This window comes from Salvelinus fontinalis, chromosome 4, assembly GCF_029448725.1.
Source record: "Salvelinus fontinalis isolate EN_2023a chromosome 4, ASM2944872v1, whole genome shotgun sequence".
Classification (NCBI taxonomy): domain Eukaryota; kingdom Metazoa; phylum Chordata; class Actinopteri; order Salmoniformes; family Salmonidae; genus Salvelinus; species Salvelinus fontinalis.
In genome coordinates, this window is record NC_074668.1 from 6,186,218 (window position 1) to 6,205,689 (window position 19,472).

The 19,472-nt window shown below is 45.4% G+C and overlaps 1 protein-coding gene across 2 annotated transcripts; it reads left to right on the forward strand.

Moving 5' to 3' along the window:
• Positions 1–5,936: 5,936 nt before the first annotated feature.
• LOC129853023 (follistatin-A) lies at positions 5,937–19,465 on the forward strand. 2 transcript variants are annotated; one of them, XM_055918658.1, is made up of 6 exons: positions 5,937–6,147; positions 7,698–7,889; positions 8,121–8,339; positions 8,872–9,096; positions 13,593–13,823; positions 17,708–19,465. In XM_055918658.1, the coding sequence occupies exons 1-6, from the start codon at positions 6,054–6,056 to the stop codon at positions 17,806–17,808; spliced, it is 1,062 nt and encodes a 353-aa protein (XP_055774633.1). In that variant the 5' UTR covers positions 5,937–6,053; the 3' UTR covers positions 17,809–19,465. The 2 variants fall into 2 exon arrangements, with proteins under 2 accessions (XP_055774633.1, XP_055774634.1); XM_055918659.1 differs by lacking the exon at positions 17,708–19,465 and adding an exon at positions 17,172–17,405.
• The last annotated feature ends 7 nt before the right edge of the window (positions 19,466–19,472 follow it).

The following is a 19,472-nucleotide window of genomic DNA, read 5'->3' on the forward strand; positions in this document are numbered from 1 at the left end:
ACTATATGGACAGGGAGGACCTGATCCTAGATCATAATGAATGTGACTGTATGAACAGGGGAGGACCTGATCCTAGATCATAATGAATATGACTATATGGACAGGGGAGGACCTGATCCTAGATCATAATGAATGTGACTATATGGACAGGGAGGACCTGATCCTAGATCATAATGAATGTGACTGTATGGACAGGGGAGGACCTGATCCTAGATCATAATGAATGTGACTATATGGACAGGGGTGTCACAATGGCGTGTATAGGTGGCAGAGGAAGTCAGGCGCAGGAGAGTCAAAATAGAGTGTAGCATGGAGTACTTTAATAATAGTCCCAGTAATTAGCTCCATAACACTCACGGAAAATTATAATACAAAAATCTGGGTATGAAGACCCATAGCACACCTATACACAGAACACACAACACTTGACAAAGAACAATCTCTGACAAACACATGAAGGGAAACAGAGGGTTAAATACACAACAGGTAATGAATGGGATTGACAACAGGTGTGTGGGAAGACAAGACAAAACCAATGGAAAATGAAAAATGGATCGATGATGACTAGAAGACCGGTGAAGTCGACCGCCGAACACCGCCCGGCCAAGGAGAGGCAACGACTTCGGCAGAAGTCGTGACATTACCCCCCCCCTGACGCGCGGCTCCAGCAGCGCGTCGACACCGGCCTCGGGGACGACCCGGAGGGCGAGGTGCAGGGCGATCCGGATGGAGGCGGTGGAATTCTTTTAACATAGAAGGATCTAAAACGTCCTCCACCGGAACCCAGCATCTCTCCTCCGGCCCGTACCCCTCCCAGTCCACGAGGTACTGAAGGCCCCTCGCCCGACGTCTCGAATCCAAAATGGATCGAATAGCGTACGCCGGGACCCCCTCGATGTCTAGAGGAGGCGGAGGAACTTCACGCACTTCAGCCTCCTGGAGCGGGCCAGCCACCACCGGCCTGAGGAGAGACACATGGAACGAGGGGTTAATACGGTAATTAATGGGCAGTTGTAATCTATAACATACCTCGTTCACTCTCCTCAGGACTTTAAACGGCCCCACAAACCGCGGACACAGCTTCCGGCAGAGCAGGCGGAGGGGCAGGTTTCGGGTCGAGAGCCAGACCCTGTCCCCTGGTACGAACACCGGGGCCTCACTGCGGCGACGGTCTGCGCCAATTTTCTGGCGCCTTATGGCACGCTGAAGGTGGACGTGGGCTGCCTCCCAAGTTTCCTCAGCGTGCCGAAACCAATTGTCCACCGCAGGAGCTTCGGTCTGACTCTGATGCCAAGGAGCCAGAACCGGCTGATACCCTAATACACATTGAAAAGGGGTAAGGTTAGTGGAGGAGTGACGTAGCGAGTTCTGGGCTATCTCTGCCCAGGGCACGAACTTCGCCCACTCCCCTGGCCGGTCCTGGCAATAGGACCGCAGAAACCTGCCCACATCCTGGTTAACTCTCTCCACCTGCCCATTACTCTCGGGGTGAAAACCTGAGGTAAGACTAACCGAGATCCCCAGACGTTCCATGAACGCCTTCCAGACCCTTGACGTGAACTGGGGACCCCGATCAGACACTATATCCTCAGGCACCCCATAATGCCGGAAAACATGTGTAAACAAAGCCTCCGCAGTTTGTAAGGCCGTAGGGAGACCGGGCAAAGGGAGAAGACGACAGGACTTAGAGAACCGATCCACAACGACCAGGATCGTGGTGTAACCCTGTGAAGGTGGAAGATCAGTCACAAAATCCACTGACAGGTGCGACCACGGCCGTTGAGGAACGGGTAAAGGTAAAAGCTTACCTCTAGGCAGGTGTCTAGGAGCCTTGCACTGGGCGCACACCGAACAGGAGGAAACATAAATCCTCACGTCCTTAGCTAAAGTGGGCCACCAGTACCTCCCATCAAGACAGCGCATCGTCCGACCTATCCCAGGATGACCAGAGGAGGGTGATGTGTGAGCCCAATAGATCAATCGGTCGCGGACAGCAGACGGAACGTACAGACGACCAGCTGGACACTCAGGAGGAGAGGGCTCTGCACGTGACGCCCGCTCAATGTCCGCGTCCAGCTCCCACACTACTGGCGCCACCAAACACGACTCTGGGAGTATGGGAGTGGGATCCATGGGTCGCTCCTCTGTGTCATACAGCCGAGACAATGCGTCTGCCTTGACGTTCTGGGAGCCTGGTCTGTAAGTAAGTGTAAACACAAAACGAGTGAAAAACATGGCCCACCTTGCCTGGCGAGGATTTAGTCTCTTCGCCTGCCGGATGTACTCCAGATTGCGGTGGTCAGTCCAGATGAGAAAAGGGTGATTAGCCCCCTCAAGCCAATGCCTCCACACCTTCAAGGCTTTTACGACAGCTAACAGCTCTCGGTCACCCACATCATAGTTACGCTCCGCCGGGCTGAGCTTCTTCGAAAAGAAAGCACAGGGGCGAAGCTTCGGTGGCACACCCGAACGCTGAGAGAGCACTGCTCCTATCCCAGCTTCGGATGCGTCCACCTCTACTATGAATGGCAAAGAGGGATCCGGATGAGCCAACACAGGCGCCGAGGTAAACAGAGCCTTCAGTTTACCAAAAGCCCTATTCGCCTCGGCTGACCACTGCAAGCGCACCGGACCCCCCTTTAGCAGTGAGGTAATGGGAGCTGCAACCTGACCAAAACCCCGGATAAATCTCCGGTAGTAATTGGCAAACCCTAAAAAACGCTGCACCTCCTTTACCGTGGTTGGAGTCGGCCAATTACGCACGGCTGTAATGCGGTCGCTCTCCATCTCCACTCCTGAAGTGGTAATCTGATGCCCTAGGAAGGAGATGGATTGTTGGAAGAACAAGCATTTCTCAGCCTTGACATATAAATCATGCTCCAACAGGCGACCAAGCACCTTGCGCACCAAGGACACATGCTCAGCGCGTGTAGCAGAGTATATCAAAATATCATCGATATACACCACTACACCCTGCCCGTTCAGGTCCCTGAAGATCTCATCTACAAACGATTGGAAGACTGATGGAGCATTCATCAACCCATATGGCATGACCAGGTACTCATAATGACCTGAGGTGGTGCTAAATGCCGTCTTCCACTCATCACCCCTCCTAATACGCACCAGATTGTACGCACTCCTGAGATCCAATTTTGTGAAGAAGCGGGCCCCGCGCATTGACTCCATTACTGTATTTATCAAAGGTAGCGGGTAACTATATTTTACCGTGATTTTATTAAGGTCTCTATAATCAATGCACGGGCGTAAACCGCCATCCTTCTTCTTCACAAAAAAGAAACTCGAAGAGGCGGGTGAAATGGATGGCTTAATGAACCCCTGACGCAGGGATTCAGAGATATAATTATCCATAGCCACTGTCTCCGCTTGCGACAGAGGATACACGTGACTCCTGGGATATGCAGCGTCTACCAGGAGATCTATCGCACAATCCCCCTGTCGATGGGGTGGTAATTGAGTCGCCTTCTTTTTACAGAAGGCGAGTGCCAAATCGGCATATTCGGGGGGAATGCGCACGGTGGAAACCTGGTCTGGACTTTCCACCGTAGTAGCACCAACGGAAACCCCTACACACCTACCTGAGCACTCTCGCGACCACCCCGTGAGAGCCCTCTGTGGCCAAGAAACAGTGGGGTTATGAGTAGTTAACCAGGGTAGGCCTAACACCACAGAATACGCAGGAGAATCAATAAGGAAAAGACTAATCTTCTCCTTGTGACCCCCCTGCGTTATCATAGACAAAGGTGCGGTGACCTCCCTGATAAACCCTGACCCTATTGGTCGACTATCTAAGGCATGAATAGGGAAAGGCATATCCACAGAAACAATAGGAATCCCTAAACTATAAGCTAAATTTTTATTAATGAAATTCCCAGCCGCGCCTGAATCTACTAGCGCCTTATACTGGGAATGCAGGGAAAAATCCGGAAAGGTGAACAGGCAGAGGCGGGTGGTTGTTGTCCTTGATGATCTTTTTGTTCTTCCTGTGACGCCGGGTCCTGTAGGTTACTCTTATACCATATGATGGTGATGGAGTTAATTGTTTTTTCTTTTTCTTATTAAATTAGTGTTTTCTATATCATTAAAAATGCATCCAAACTTAGGCTAAAAGCACAATTTCTGGAATTGCTCTGCTGATAATTAGGCGGAGACCAAATTAAGGACATAGTTGCCCGAGATGTGATCGATTTTTTTTATAACCAGATTTCAACATCATATTAGGGACAACATAGCAAAGCGTTTGCGCTCTTAGATGGCTGCCCAACGAGCGATGGATGGACGCATTGGGAAAGACGTGTGTGTGGAAAAAAAGCTCAGTGAACCGAAATAAATGGTTAGCAGTTCTAGGAGTTGTTGTGTTGTCAAAATCACACTTCAAATCGATTTCCATGATTATGACATCGTTGTGTTTCGCTCGCCAATCCAGTAGACCAAACTAAATTGTAGCCTTCTAGGATATCCGGAAGTCAATTATCAGCTGAAACTTAATATAATATTTATGGTTAGGCAGGTTAGTTGGAAAAGTATTACTGTTTTTTTTTTCAATGGTTTGAATATATATTTAATTGGATACCTCAAATGACCCTCAATCCAAATTCTCCGCATGAATGTAATTTCGATCAGTGTCAAGTATTCCGATAATGAAATGTGTCTCGGTGTTTTTCGGCGAAAAGACTTAGGCCTAGAACATCGAGTAATTACACAATTAATAGTCTATTTTCTTGTAAATGTGAGTATAACTTGAGAGGACAAATGCCAAACCACAAACTTCCCTCAATTCACTTGTGTTGCCAAGACAGTTGTATCGCCGACAGTCTGCAGAAGAGGTCGCCCGCGGACCTCTGTAAAGACCGTTCTGCGTTCCATTGGGTGGGGGTTGGGAGAGTTGACGGTCTAGTCTCGTCTAGCCTAGAGACTATTTCATTCAATGAAATGTAATACTCTCCTTCACTCTGAAGCCTCTTCGGAAACAGGGTTGGTTATATTTATCAGCTTGACCTGACAAGGAAACCCAAACAACTGCCTCATCTAATATTAGCGTTCCTCCCTGTACACTGCAATCTATTATTGTCATGCGGGACGGAGAGAGGTCATTCATTCCAATAGAGGACTCTGATTAAAAGATTAACACCATCCATCCGCAGTTGATGGAAAAAAAATGTATCAGTTATCACCAAGTCATTTGAAGTTTGGGGAATTGGCGGTGCGCACACACGTGATAGACTTGTCTGTTATATGTGAATGAAATACGGATACAGATATATTGCTATTAGCCTAGCAATACTTTACAATTAGGCTACTGCTGGTGTTATTACTATTATAATTACACCTAGTGTTAGTAGAGAGAGTTTTAGGAGGCTATTATAAATAATTTATGGCTGCCTAATAAGCCTATACTTGTATTTAGTCTATAGCCATAGCCGCTCATATAAGGAGCACTATCGTTATAATCGCTATAGCACACCTATAAACTATCAATAAATCAGCAACAAAAATATATAAATTAATTAAATGTAGCCTATTTAAATGATTAAGAGTTCACATTGAAATAAACAGTTAAAGTACTTTTAATAAACATGATAGATTCTTTTAAGATTTTGGTATTTCGTGAAAATGAATTTATTTGCGACCTGAATGTATCCACGTCCAATTGGTCCTCTGCTATTCATTTTTTAAATTTACACCACAGCAATTAAGCAAGTGTACTAATAATCTGCTACCAAGTGTACATTTATCAAACTGCTGTGATCAGACAGAGGAAGTTGAGACTAATCACCTGATTAAATAATGAAAGAAGTTTACGTGTAATGTAAAAATCCCTTTTCTCCCTCTCCCTTTTCCGCCACCCCCTCCCCTACCGACCAGAAGACCGCCCACCACAGATGACCCCTTATAGATTTTAAAAAGAGACGCTGCATTCTCAGACTGACATTCATTCAGCACTCACTGCCACCTTTAAACCGATGTACTCTGTCCGCTTTATCCGCTAGTGTCAATAGCCGATACCTTGCTCACTTCACTTCGTCTCCAGCACCATGCTCAGGATGCTACAGAAACTCCAGCTCCAACCGGGGATGCTTCTACTATTGATATGGCTCTGTCATTTCATGGAAGATCAAAAAGTACAAGGTATGTTATTTATTTTCCAAATCTTTCGATAAAAATTGTTTACATATATATTTTTTTTAATAAAACGTGTTTTACCAGTTGTAGCCTATTCTGTCTGCGTCCTGGTGTAGATTGGAACGTTGACAGAGTTCCAGACTTTTCAAAGGGACATGTCAACATTCTTTCCATTTGGTTTGAAGTTTCCTACTATCAGACGGAGCTATCAGCTACTATCAGACGGAGCTATCAGCTACTATCAGACGGAGCTATCAGCTACTATCAGACGGAGCTATCAGCTACTATCAGACGGAGCTATCAGCTACTATCAGACGGAGCGTGTAGAAAATGACTGCCAACCAAACAGGTGGCAGAAAGTTTCAAAGGGATATTATTGTTATACTTTTGAAAACCCCACACAATCGAGCCACATGGTATGATTTTTGGTGGGGTATTAATTTCATGCCCACAGATTTGTTGGTGTGGAAGCTCTCACTATAACATTCCGTAAAACGAACATGGAAGTCGTTTATAAAATAGTTTGAAAATGTAACAAGTATAACTGCGTGTCATAGCAGTGCGCCTTGTATAATACATTTACCTCAAACTGAGATAGAATTGGAGTGCAAGTCAGAGATTTAGTGGTTGAAATTTTTTCGACCGCATATTATTTGACGTATAAGAATGTAATTTATCTAAACATATTGCTAAACGTTTACTTGTATATCTACAAGGACAGGATTTACGCTATGTTTGCCATATGGAGATCAGGACTCTCTTTCTTTTTTTTTTTTAGCTTTTGTTACATTGTTAGGAATCAAATACAGTTGGTGCTGATAACGATACATCTAGTTGACCTCGTACAACAGAAATTGTCCCTTTTTTGCCATCGAAATAAATATCAACAACGTAGCCTGCGATTTAAGTGCATCCCTTTAAAAAAAAAAAGGTTCAAAATCACTTGTAACCTATTAGTGTCTTTATGTGTATTTCGGCAAAATCTTGTTTTGGAAGCTATTCGTTAAATACTGCTCTGATCGACGTGTCTCAATGGGTGCTGGGAGACCAGGGATGCTCATAGATATTTGTAACAAAAGTTTATACAACTACTGTATTCGTAAAGATCATGTTTTTTTACTGTTCGAGCGTTGATACATCAAGAGCTGTCAAGAACTGTCAAGAATACAGTTATATCCTGGACGAGGCCAAGAAGGACTTCGATGACTTTTAGAACTTGTGACATGATGTGATTAGGCAATAGAACTAGATTGTTGAACTGTTTGCTCTGTGAACACGGAGAACTCAACACTATATAAAATCAATATAAAATCTAATTTAAAGGTCAGTATTTTCTTCAATGCTGTATCCTACTGGCCATCTGTCGGTATTGAACATTTATTGGTGACTGAATAAGAAAGTGTTACAACTGTTGCATGATATTGGAGGGAAAAAACGGACCAAATACGAGCGAGAGGGGAGAGAGAGAGTCTGGCTGACTGACGTGTTGTGTCTGGATCAGGTCAGTCAGTAAGCCAGACTTTAAAAAGACTGGGCTAATTTGTGTTTGTTTCCAGCTGGTAACTGCTGGTTACAGCAGGGGAAGAACGGGAGGTGTCAGGTGCTCTACGTACCGGGGATGAGCCGAGAGGAATGCTGTAGAAGCGGGAGGCTGGGGACGTCATGGACCGAGGAGGATGTACCCAACAGCACCTTGTTCCGGTGGATGATCTTTAACGGCGGAGCCCCCAACTGCATACCCTGCAAAGGTACAGGGATGTTTATATGATATGGCTCACAAAATATGGCTAATAATAATATTTCATATCGTCGTTTTAGAGTGAAAGCATGTCCCATAAGACAATGTTTAACTTCGTTTAATAAATATAAGTGAAAATAAATTAGACACATTTTGTCGCTAAACCTAATTGCATCTGAACAATGTCTGTTCTCCATATATTTAATATAATTGAAGAACATCGACATTTATTCCACTCCAGAAACGTGCGACAACGTGGACTGTGGACCTGGAAAGAGATGCAAGATGAACAGGAGAAGCAAGCCACGCTGCGTCTGCGCGCCAGACTGCTCCAACGTCACTTGGAAAGGACCTGTTTGCGGGTCGGATGGAAAGACGTACAAAGACGAGTGTGCGTTGCTCAAGTCCAAATGTAAAGTCCATCTGGACCTGGAAGTACAGTACCAGGGCAAATGCAAGAGTAAGTAAACCAACAGGTCATGCGTAAAGCAGAACATAGCCCATATTATTCATATACAACAATCAATTGGATTCAGTCTGGTGTTCGATAAAGTACCGGGGATGAGCAAAACACGGCGCATTACAAAATTGGAGAATAAGTAGGTAGAAAACGCGCCATTTGCAAAGTGTTTTTTACCTTTATTTAACTAGGCAGAAGAAATTCTTATTTTCAATGACGGCCTAGGAACAGTGAACAGTTCTGTCTTGTTCAGGGACAGAAGGACAGATTTGCACCTTGTCAGTTCGGGGATTCAAACTTGCAGCCTTTTCGATTACTAGTCCAAAACTCTCACCACTAGGCTACCCTGCCGCCCCAAATAGTGTGTTTAGTGAGTGGCCTTTAGAGGTCAATTGCATATTCTTTGATTCCACTAAGTCATGGTTGATTCACAGCAGGTGTCTACCAGACATCTGAATATAGCTATGGTTAGTTTTTAGCTCATGCAGATATTTAAGCATTGCATTAATTTTACTACTTTTTGTTCTGACAGAGACCTGCCGTGACGTGTTATGCCCAGGAAGCTCCACGTGCGTCGTGGACCAGACGAATAACGCATATTGTGTGATGTGTAATCGGATCTGCCCTGAACAGAGGTCACCGGATCAGTTCCTGTGTGGCAACGACGGGATCATCTATGCCAGTGCGTGCCATCTGAGGAGGGCCACATGTCTCCTGGGCAGATCCATAGGAGTAGCATATCAGGGGAGATGCATCAGTAAGTATTGTCTCCTGGGAATATCAGTCAGTATTGTCTCCTGGGAACATCAGTCAGTATTGTCTCCTGGGAACGTCAGTCAGTATTGTCTCCTGGGAACATCAGTCAGTATTGTCTCCTGGGAACGTCAGTCAGTATTGTCTCCTGGGAACGTCAGTCAGTATTGTCTCCTGGGAACGTCAGTCAGTATTGTCTCCTGGGAACATCAGTCAGTATTGTCTCCTGGGAACGTCAGTCAGTATTGTCTCCTGGGAACGTCAGTCAGTATTGTCTCCTGGGAACATCAGTCAGTATTGTCTCCTGGGAACATCAGTCAGTATTGTCTCCCTGGAACGTCAGTCAGTATTGTCTCCTGGGACCATCGGTCAGTATTGTCTCCTGGGAACGTCAGTCAGTATTGTCTCCTGGGACCATCGGTCAGTATTGTCTCCTGGGACCATCGGTCAGTATTGTCTCCTGGGAACGTCAGTCAGTATTGTCTCCTGGGAACGTCAGTCAGTATTGTCTCCTGGGAACATCAGTCAGTATTGTCTCCTGGGAACGTCAGTCAGTATTGTCTCCTGGGAACGTCAGTCAGTATTGTCTCCTGGGAACGTCAGTCAGTATTGTCTCCTGGGAACGTCAGTCAGTATTGTCTCCTGGGAACATCAGTCAGTATTGTCTCCTGGGAACGTCAGTCAGTATTGTCTCCTGGGAACATCAGTCAGTATTGTCTCCTGGGAACGTCAGTCAGTATTGTCTCCTGGGAACATCAGTCAGTATTGTCTCCTGGGAACGTCAGTCAGTATTGTCTCCTGGGAACGTCAGTCAGTATTGTCTCCTGGGAACGTCAGTCAGTATTGTCTCCTGGGAACATGGGTCAGTATTGTCTCCTGGGAACATCAGTCAGTATTGTCTCCTGGGAACGTCAGTCAGTATTGTCTCCTGGGAACGTCAGTCAGTATTGTCTCCTGGGAACGTCAGTCAGTATTGTCTCCTGGGAACATCAGTCAGTATTGTCTCCTGGGAACGTCAGTCAGTATTGTCTCCTGGGAACGTCAGTCAGTATTGTCTCCTGGGAACGTCAGTCAGTATTGTCTCCTGGGAACGTCAGTCAGTATTGTCTCCTGGGAACGTCAGTCAGTATTGTCTCCTGGGAACGTCAGTCAGTATTGTCTCCTGGGAACGTCAGTCAGTATTGTCTCCTGGGAACGTCAGTCAGTATTGTCTCCTGGGAACATCAGTCAGTATTGTCTCCTGGGAACGTCAGTCAGTATTGTCTCCTGGGAACGTCGGCCACTACTGTCTCCTGGGAACATCAGTCAGTATTGTCTCCTGGGAACATCAGTCAGTAGGCCTAAACATCAAATCATAGTGTATTTGTCGCGTGCGCCGAATACAACAGGTGTAGACCTTACAGTGAAATGCTTACTTGCAGGAGACAGCATAGTGGGTCTGTCCAAAAACAACCCCCTAGCCCCTACCCCCAGACACTACCTCCTAGCCCCTCCCCCCAGACACTACCTCCTAGCCCCTCCCCCCAGACACTACCTCCTGGACCAGGGGTGGGCAATTCCAGTTCTCAAGGTTCTGATTGGTGTCACACTTTTGCCCCAGCTAACACATCTGACTCCAATCACCTAATCATGATTTTCAGTTTAGAATGGAAACTTCTCCTTATTCAGCTGTGTTTGCTAAGGAGTTGCCCACCACTGCCCCTGACACTAACCCTTAGACACTAACCCCTAGACATTAACCCCTAGACACCTACCCTATAGACATGGTCCCCTAGACACTGTCCCCTAGGCACTACCCTATAGACACTGTCTCCTAGACACTGTCTCCTAGACACTGTCCCCTAGACACTGTCCCCTAGGCACTACTCTATAGACACTTTCTCCTAGACACTGTCTCCTAGACACTGTCCCCTAGACACTGTCCCCTAGACACTACCCTATAGACACTACCCTATAGACACTACCCTATAGACACTACCCTATAGAAACTACCCTATAGACACTACCCTATAGACATTACCCTATAGACACTACCCTATAGACACTACCCTATAGACACGATCCCCTAGACACTACCCTATAGACACTACCCTATAGACACTACCCTATAGACACTACCCTATAGACACTACCCTATAGACATTACCCTATAGACACTACCCTATAGGCACTATCCTATAGACACGATCCCCTAGACACTACCCTATAGACACTACCCTATAGACACTACCCTATAGACACTACCCTATAGACACTACCCTATAGACACTACCCCCTAGGCACTACCCTATAGGCACTACCCTATAGACACTACCCTATAGGCACTACCCTATAGACACTACCCTATAGACACTACCCTATAGACACGATCCCCTAGACACTACCCTATAGACACTACCCTATAGGCACTACCCTATAGACACTACCCTATAGACACTACCCTATAGACACGATCCCCTAGACACTACCCTATAGACACTACCCTATAGACACTACCCTATAGGCACTATCCTATAGACATTACCCTATAGACACTACCCTATAGACACTACCCCTTAGACACTACCCTATAGACACTACCCTATAGACACTACCCTATAGACACTACCCTATAGACACTACCCTATAGACACTACCCCCTAGGCACTACCCTATAGACACTACCCTATAGGCACTACCCTATAGACACTACCCCCTAGGCACTACCCTATAGACACTACCCTATAGACACTACCCCCTAGGCACTACCCTATAGACACTACCCTATAGACACTACCCTATAGACACTACCCTATAGACACTACCCTATAGACACTACCCTATAGACACTACCCTATAGACATTACCCCCTAGGCACTACCCTATAGACACTACCCTATAGACACTACCCTATAGACACTACCCTATAGACACGATCCCCTAGACACTACCCTATAGACACTACCCTATAGACACTACCCTATAGACACTACCCTATAGACACTACCCTATAGACACGATCCCCTAGACACTACCCTATAGACACTACCCTATAGACACTACCCCCTAGGCACTACCCTATAGACACTACCCTATAGACACTACCCTATAGACACTACCCTATAGACACTACCCTATAGACACTACCCTATAGACACTACCCCCTAGACACTACCCTATAGACACTACCCTATAGACACTACCCTATAGACACTACCCTATAGACACTACCCTATAGACACTACCCTATAGACACTACCCTATAGACACGATCCCCTAGACACTACCCTATAGACACTACCCTATAGACACTACCCTATAGACACGATCCCCTAGACACTACCCTATAGACACTACCCTATAGACACTACCCTATAGACACTACCCTATAGACACTACCCTATAGACACTGTCCCCTAGACACTACCCTATAGACACTACCCTATAGACACGATCCCCTAGACACTACCCTATAGACACTACCCTATAGACACTACCCTATAGACACTACCCTATAGACACTACCCTATAGACACTACCCTATAGACACGATCCCCTAGACACTACCCTATAGACACTACCCTATAGACACTACCCTATAGACACTACCCTATAGACACTACCCTATAGGCACTACCCTATAGACACTACCCTATAGACACTACCCTATAGACACTACCCTATAGACACTACCCTATAGACACGATCCCCTAGACACTACCCTATAGACACTACCCTATAGACACTACCCTATAGACACTACCCTATAGACACTACCCTATAGACACGATCCCCTAGACACTACCCTATAGACACTACCCTATAGACACTACCCTATAGACACTACCCTATAGACACTACCCTATAGGCACTACCCTATAGACACTACCCTATAGACACTACCCTATAGACACTACCCTATAGACACTACCCTATAGACACGATCCCCTAGACACTTGACACTTAACCGTAGGGCTTAAACCTGTCCCAACCTCTGACACTAACTTTACAGAGGCAGCCCGATCCTGATATTTTACCCAAATATTGGTTGTTCTGATTGCTCTGTGTTTCAAGTGTTTTCCACAGAGATCTAGAGGTAGGGGTTTGGGGTGTTTCTGTCAAATGTGCTTTATACCATGTGTACACTTGGACAAAATACAGCAATCTTAAACAATATTGTCTGAGTGTAGGCTGTACCTCATAGGCTACTTCTCTCTGCCAACATTCCACATAAATTGAGGTTCTCAGAGCAGAGAATCTTTATTTACTTTGGAGGTCCATTTCAGGATACAAGGCTGGCACTACTTTGTAGTTTGCTGCTGTTTAGAAGTTGGCAACATTACCCACACCACAGCTGGGAAGCTTTCCCAGGAAGCTTTTCCCTCCCTACTACATGGGTACTTGAAACATAGGATATGACTCATTAACCACTACGGTTTCATGGTGACGTGCCAAGCAGCACCAACGAGGCGTCCGTCTGATCCGTCCTTCTTCTCCTCTCCTCTCTCTTTTTGGCTCCAGAGGCCAAGTCGTGCGAGGACATCCAGTGCAGCACGGGGAAGAAGTGTCTGTGGGATGCCAGGATGAGCCGAGGCCGCTGCTCCCTCTGTGACGAGGCGTGTCCGGAGAGCCGGATGGACGAGGCGGTGTGCGCCAGCGACAACACCACCTACCCGTCAGAGTGTGTTATGAAGCAGACTGCCTGCTCTCTGGGAACGCTCCTGGAAGTTAAGCATTCAGGATCTTGCAACTGTAAGTAATCACCACTGAGAGAGACAATTCTATGTTATTTCCCAACAACAATCCCTCCCTGACACCAAGTCAAACCTGACATCAATCCCTCCCCCCTCTCTGACACCAATCCCTCCGTGACACCAATTCGTCTGTGACACCAATCCCCACCTGACACCAATCTTCTCCTGACACCAATCTCCTCCTGACACCAATCCCTCCCCCCTCTCTGACACCAATCCCTCCGTGACACCAATCCCCCCTGACACCAATCCTTGCTGACACCAATCCCAACCTTACACCAATTCTTGCTGACACCAATCCCTCCGTGACACCAATCTTCCCTGACACCAATCCTTGCTGACACCAATCCCAACCTTACACCAATTCTTGCTGACACCAATCCCACCCTGACACCAAGTCTCCTCTTGAAACCAATCCTTGCTGACCCAAATCCGCCCCTGACACCAATCCCTCCCTGACACCAAGTCTCCTCTGACACCAACCCCCCCTGACACCAACCGCCCCCTGACACCAATCCCTACCTGACACCAACCCCCCCCCTGACACCAACCCCCTCCTGACACCAATTTTCCCTGACACCAAGTCTCCTCTGACACCAACCCCACCTGACACCAACCCTCCCTGACACCAATCCTATCCTGACACCAAGTCTCCTCTGACACCAACCCCCCCCTGACACCAACCTCCCTGACACCAATCCCTCCCTGACACCAACCCCCCCTGACACCAATCCCTTCCTGACACCAAGTCTTCTCTGACACCAATCCTTGCTGACACCAACCCCCCCTGACACCAATCCTATCCTGACACCAAGTCTTCTCTGACACCAACCCCCCCTGACACCAACCCCCTCCCTGACACCAACCCCCCCCTGACACCAACCCCCCCTGACACCAACCCCCCCCCCTGACACCAATCCCTCCTGACACCAAGTCTTCTCTGACACCAACCCCCCCCTGACACCAACCCCTCTGACACCAACCCCCCTCTGACACCAACCCCCGCTGACACCAACCCCCCCTGACACCAATCCCTTCCTGACACCAAGTCTCCTCTGACACCAACCCCCCCTGACACCAACCCCCCCTGACACCAATCCCACCCCTGACTCTTCTTGAGCCCCCTCCCCTACAACCCCCCACCTCCTTGCCCACCCACTCGGCACAGCTCAGTTTACACATCTGAAAGGACTTGAGATGAGATAACTTGCATGATTTCGTCTGTTGCTTCTTTAACTTTTCAGCGCTTTTTTTTTAGCAAAAAAATAAAAAAAGAATAAACAAAAAAGTGAATAAACAAAATATATCAACAGGTAAAGATAGTTCAAAAGAAAACTATTTCTTGGAAGTTGTTGAGATTATATGCTGACGTCATTACACAAACAAGCATTTATGGAGGCTAACTTTTGCAATTAAAACAATCCTTGTATTTCAAGTCTAGATGAGTTAGTGGTCATGGAAATCCCATAGTGACCTGCTGTACTCTAGCAGGTTGCCTTTAAAGTAACTGTCCAGGGAAAATCTCCCTTTTAAAAGTTCATATTCTGTTAACTCATACCAAAATAATGTTGTTGACTTATCCTACACGCTTATTTTCCCAAAGCATAAATTTGAGATAAAATACTTCAAAAATGCCACCTAAAAATTGTCTCAAACTGACTGTTTTAAAATTGATTACTATTTCCTCACAGAGTGTCATGTCATACTCCTGAGGAGGATGAGCTGGCCAATCAGCTTACTCGCATAAATATTTTTAATGACCAGTACACGCCCACAACATTCCAAAACAGAACAGCTACTTTTTTTACATAATCTAAACTTTTTGGGAAGTTAAATGACTTCACTCATATTGTAATTAATTATTTAGTAGAAATCTTTAAACACTGGACATTTATTTTACTTTTGATGCAGTTTTATTTTCTCTCAATATTATAGTTTTTATAAATATTTTTTTTTCTTCTAGACCGCCACATAATGGTCATATCTTTACAGCTTGTAAATTCCATGGTCACACTGCTAATTATATTTTAATAATGATGTATTTACATATATATATATTTTTGTTGTTGGCTGTAATCAGTCAGTAATTCAAAATGCACTGTAGTGGCATAAACCGCTCTGTTAACATGTAATATAGAGTCAGAATGAAAACACACACCGCTCTGTTAACATGTAATATAGAGTCAGAGTGAAAACACACACCGCTCTGTTAACATGTAATATAGAGTCAGAGTGAAAACACACACCGCTCTGTTAACATGTAATATAGAGTCAGAATGAAAACACACACCGCTCTGTTAACATGTAATATAGAGTCAGAGTGAAAACACACACCGCTCTGTTAACATGTAATATAGAGTCAGAATGAAAACACACACCGCTCTGTTAACATGTAATATAGAGTCAGAATGAAAACACACACCGCTCTGTTAACATGTAATATAGAGTCAGAATGAAAACACACACCGCTCTGTTAACATGTAATATAGAGTCAGAGTGAAAACAGTTACATACATTCATATATGTGCGTAAGGTCATTGCGACGTTGGTGCCATTTATAGCTAAGATTATTTAAGGTGAACCTTAACATGTAGACTACCTATTTTCCACCCGTACTTTGAGCCATTCCTCCTTAAATAAAGTACTCACTAAACTGAGGCTACCTGCCGTATAAAAAAAAGCCTTTAAGAAAAGAATGTGTCACATGCCAAGCCACTATAGGTCAACGATGATTTCATTTACTTTTCATCATGACGCGTAAATCTGGATATCCTCCTACTACACTATTCTATGCTCTGACTGACTACCTAAATGTAAATGTAACTCAAAATATGTGTGGAGTACAACTCCACAAAGGGACCAAAGTCATGATCACCTCATGGGGCAGAGGAAAGTGGCACTTTTACAATTTTGCAGATAATAAACAGAAGAAGCCATGGTTGGGGTCAAATCCATTAGAATTCTAGTCAATTAACAAAATGAACTAAATTCAAATTCCAAATGTTGTTAATTGAAAAGCGTTGAAGTGAATTGGAAATTGGAATGTCGGTGTTCTTCCTGAATTGAAAGGAATTGAAATGGGATTGAAGAATAACTTCTCAACCATCCCCTCAGTCTCTCTCTTTCTCTCTTTCTCTGTCTGCCACTAGTCAATTAACATGTATACTATCTGTATGCATTGACTTCTCTGTGTGCTAATTGTAGTGAATGTGTTGTTGCCTATCAGACACACAGATTCATTTGGATTGGATGATGAGGGACTGACTGTCTGTCGCTCTTGCCTGTGTTGCTTTTTTATTTTCCAATCCACCCCCCCCCCCCTCCCCAAAAAATAACTATCCTGTAGAAAATACCTCAAAGCTGTGTGATTGGTTGGCCTGGCTCGTGACCTGCTTGGTAGAGGTCGTAGGTCGAACAGCTGCGACACATAGAGACTCTCCGCCCAATGGCAGCAACTGTACTGTGTCTGAGACCAAACGGAGACATAAAGAACAACGAGAACAAAAACCAGCTGTCTGACTGTCTGCTTTCAGGATTCTGCTGCCAAAAAAAGACCTGAACCATTCAACCCTCAGATCGCCCTGCCCCCCCCCTCCCCTCCCCTCCCCCATCCCCCATCCCCATCCTGCGTCACCCGCTGCTCTGCTGTTATGGCCCTGACTTCCTAGACCTAGATTATGTAAACCATGTTTCATCATTATGGGATGGATGACTCAGTGCCAAGTCCCCTCTCTGCCCTGAAACATAACAGCACCACATGGCTATACTGGGGCCTCCGTGGAGGAATATGGGGCTATTGAGAACGTTCAGGAAATACTCTACTGCTACATTGCTGTTGTGGTCCATATTTATACAACAGCTACCATATATTCTCCCATCTAGCCATTACAGAAGCCCCGGAGGAAGAGGAGGAGGAGGAGGAGGAGCAGGAAGATCAGGACTACACGATTTATATCCACCTGTCCTCCTTATTGGATGGATAGGTTGTCTATCATATCCACCTGTCCTCCTTATTGGATGGATAGGCTGTCTATCATATCCACCTGTCCTCCTTATTGGATGGATAGGCTGTCTATCATATCCACCTGTCCTCCTCATTGGATGGATAGGCTGTCTATCATATCCACCTGTCCTCCTCATTGGTGGATAGGCTGTCTATCATATCCACCTGTCCTCCTTATTGGATGGATAGGCTGTCTATCATATCCACCTGTCCTCCTTATTGGATGGATAGGCTGTCTATCAGATCCACCTGTCCTCCTTATTGGATGGATAGGCTGTCTATCATATCCACCTGTCCTCCTTATTGGATGGATAGGCTGTCTGTCATATATCCACCTGTCCTCCTTATTGGATGGATAGGCTGTCTATCATATCCACCTGTCCTCCTTATTGGATGGATAGGCTGTCTATCATATCCACCTGTCCTCCTCATTGGATGGATAGGCTGTCTATCATATCCACCTGTCCTCCTTATTGGATGGATAGGCTGTCTATCATATCCACCTGTCCTCCTCATTGGTGGATAGGCTGTCTATCATATCCACCTGTCCTCCTTATTGGATGGATAGGCTGTCTATCATATCCACCTGTCCTCCTTATTGGATGGATAGGCTGTCTGTCATATATCCACCTGTCCTCCTTATTGGATGGATAGGCTGTCTATCATATCCACCTGTCCTCCTTATTGGATGGATAGGCTGTCTGTCATATATCCACCTGTCCTCCTTATTGGATGGATAGACTGTCAATCATATCCACCTGTCCTCCTCATTGGTGGATAGTCTATCTTCCTCCCCTCCTTATTGGATGGATAGGCTGTCTATCATATCCACCTGTCCTCCTTATCCTTATTGGTTGGATAGACTGTCTATCAATCTGCCTGCCTGGTCTGCACTAGAGAGACAGTCCTTAGGCCTGGAACCATGTTCATACTGTACAGTCCATATGTGTATGCTTATATATTTTTTAAAGAGACAAAAGGTATACATTTAGTTCAGTTTTAGATGTTTTATTTATACATTTGGTTTGTGTTTTTATAATTTATACAGTTTGTACTGTACTTACTATCTACCATGTTATTGTTACCACCCGTTTTTATCAAGTTTTTTTTAAAATTAGTTTTCATTATTTTTTTTATTATTATGAAGAAATATATTTGTCCAAAGAGAAGCAGTGTTATTTATTAAATAAAGTAATCCGTCGTCTTTCTGTAAATGGCATCGTTGTTCCCCGAGCTGTAAAAAATAATAAAAAAAAACCTGCTCATGTTCTTCACTAGATGTTCACACGGTAACGCATGTTTAACTTTACTATGTGTTTATTTATGGGGTTATCTATCTTATCTGTCAATCGTTTATATACAGAAATGTTTCTGCTTCCTGTTTACACCTCATTATAACTGGCCAAAGGGATTCTTGTCAATGGTTCTGCAGTGTAACGGTGCTTTGTGTGTTGTGTAATGTGGTTATAGCTGGTAGCCCCCCCCCCCCCCCCCCCCCCCTCGGTCCAAGATCTTTGACTCCATCGTTGTCAAGCTATTGTTTGGTGTGACAAATACATGAGTTGGCAAAAGAGCAGAAACCACCTGGCACCCAGGATATGGTGACATTAGTCCAGCGTGAGTCCTGGCTGTTAGGCTACTCCT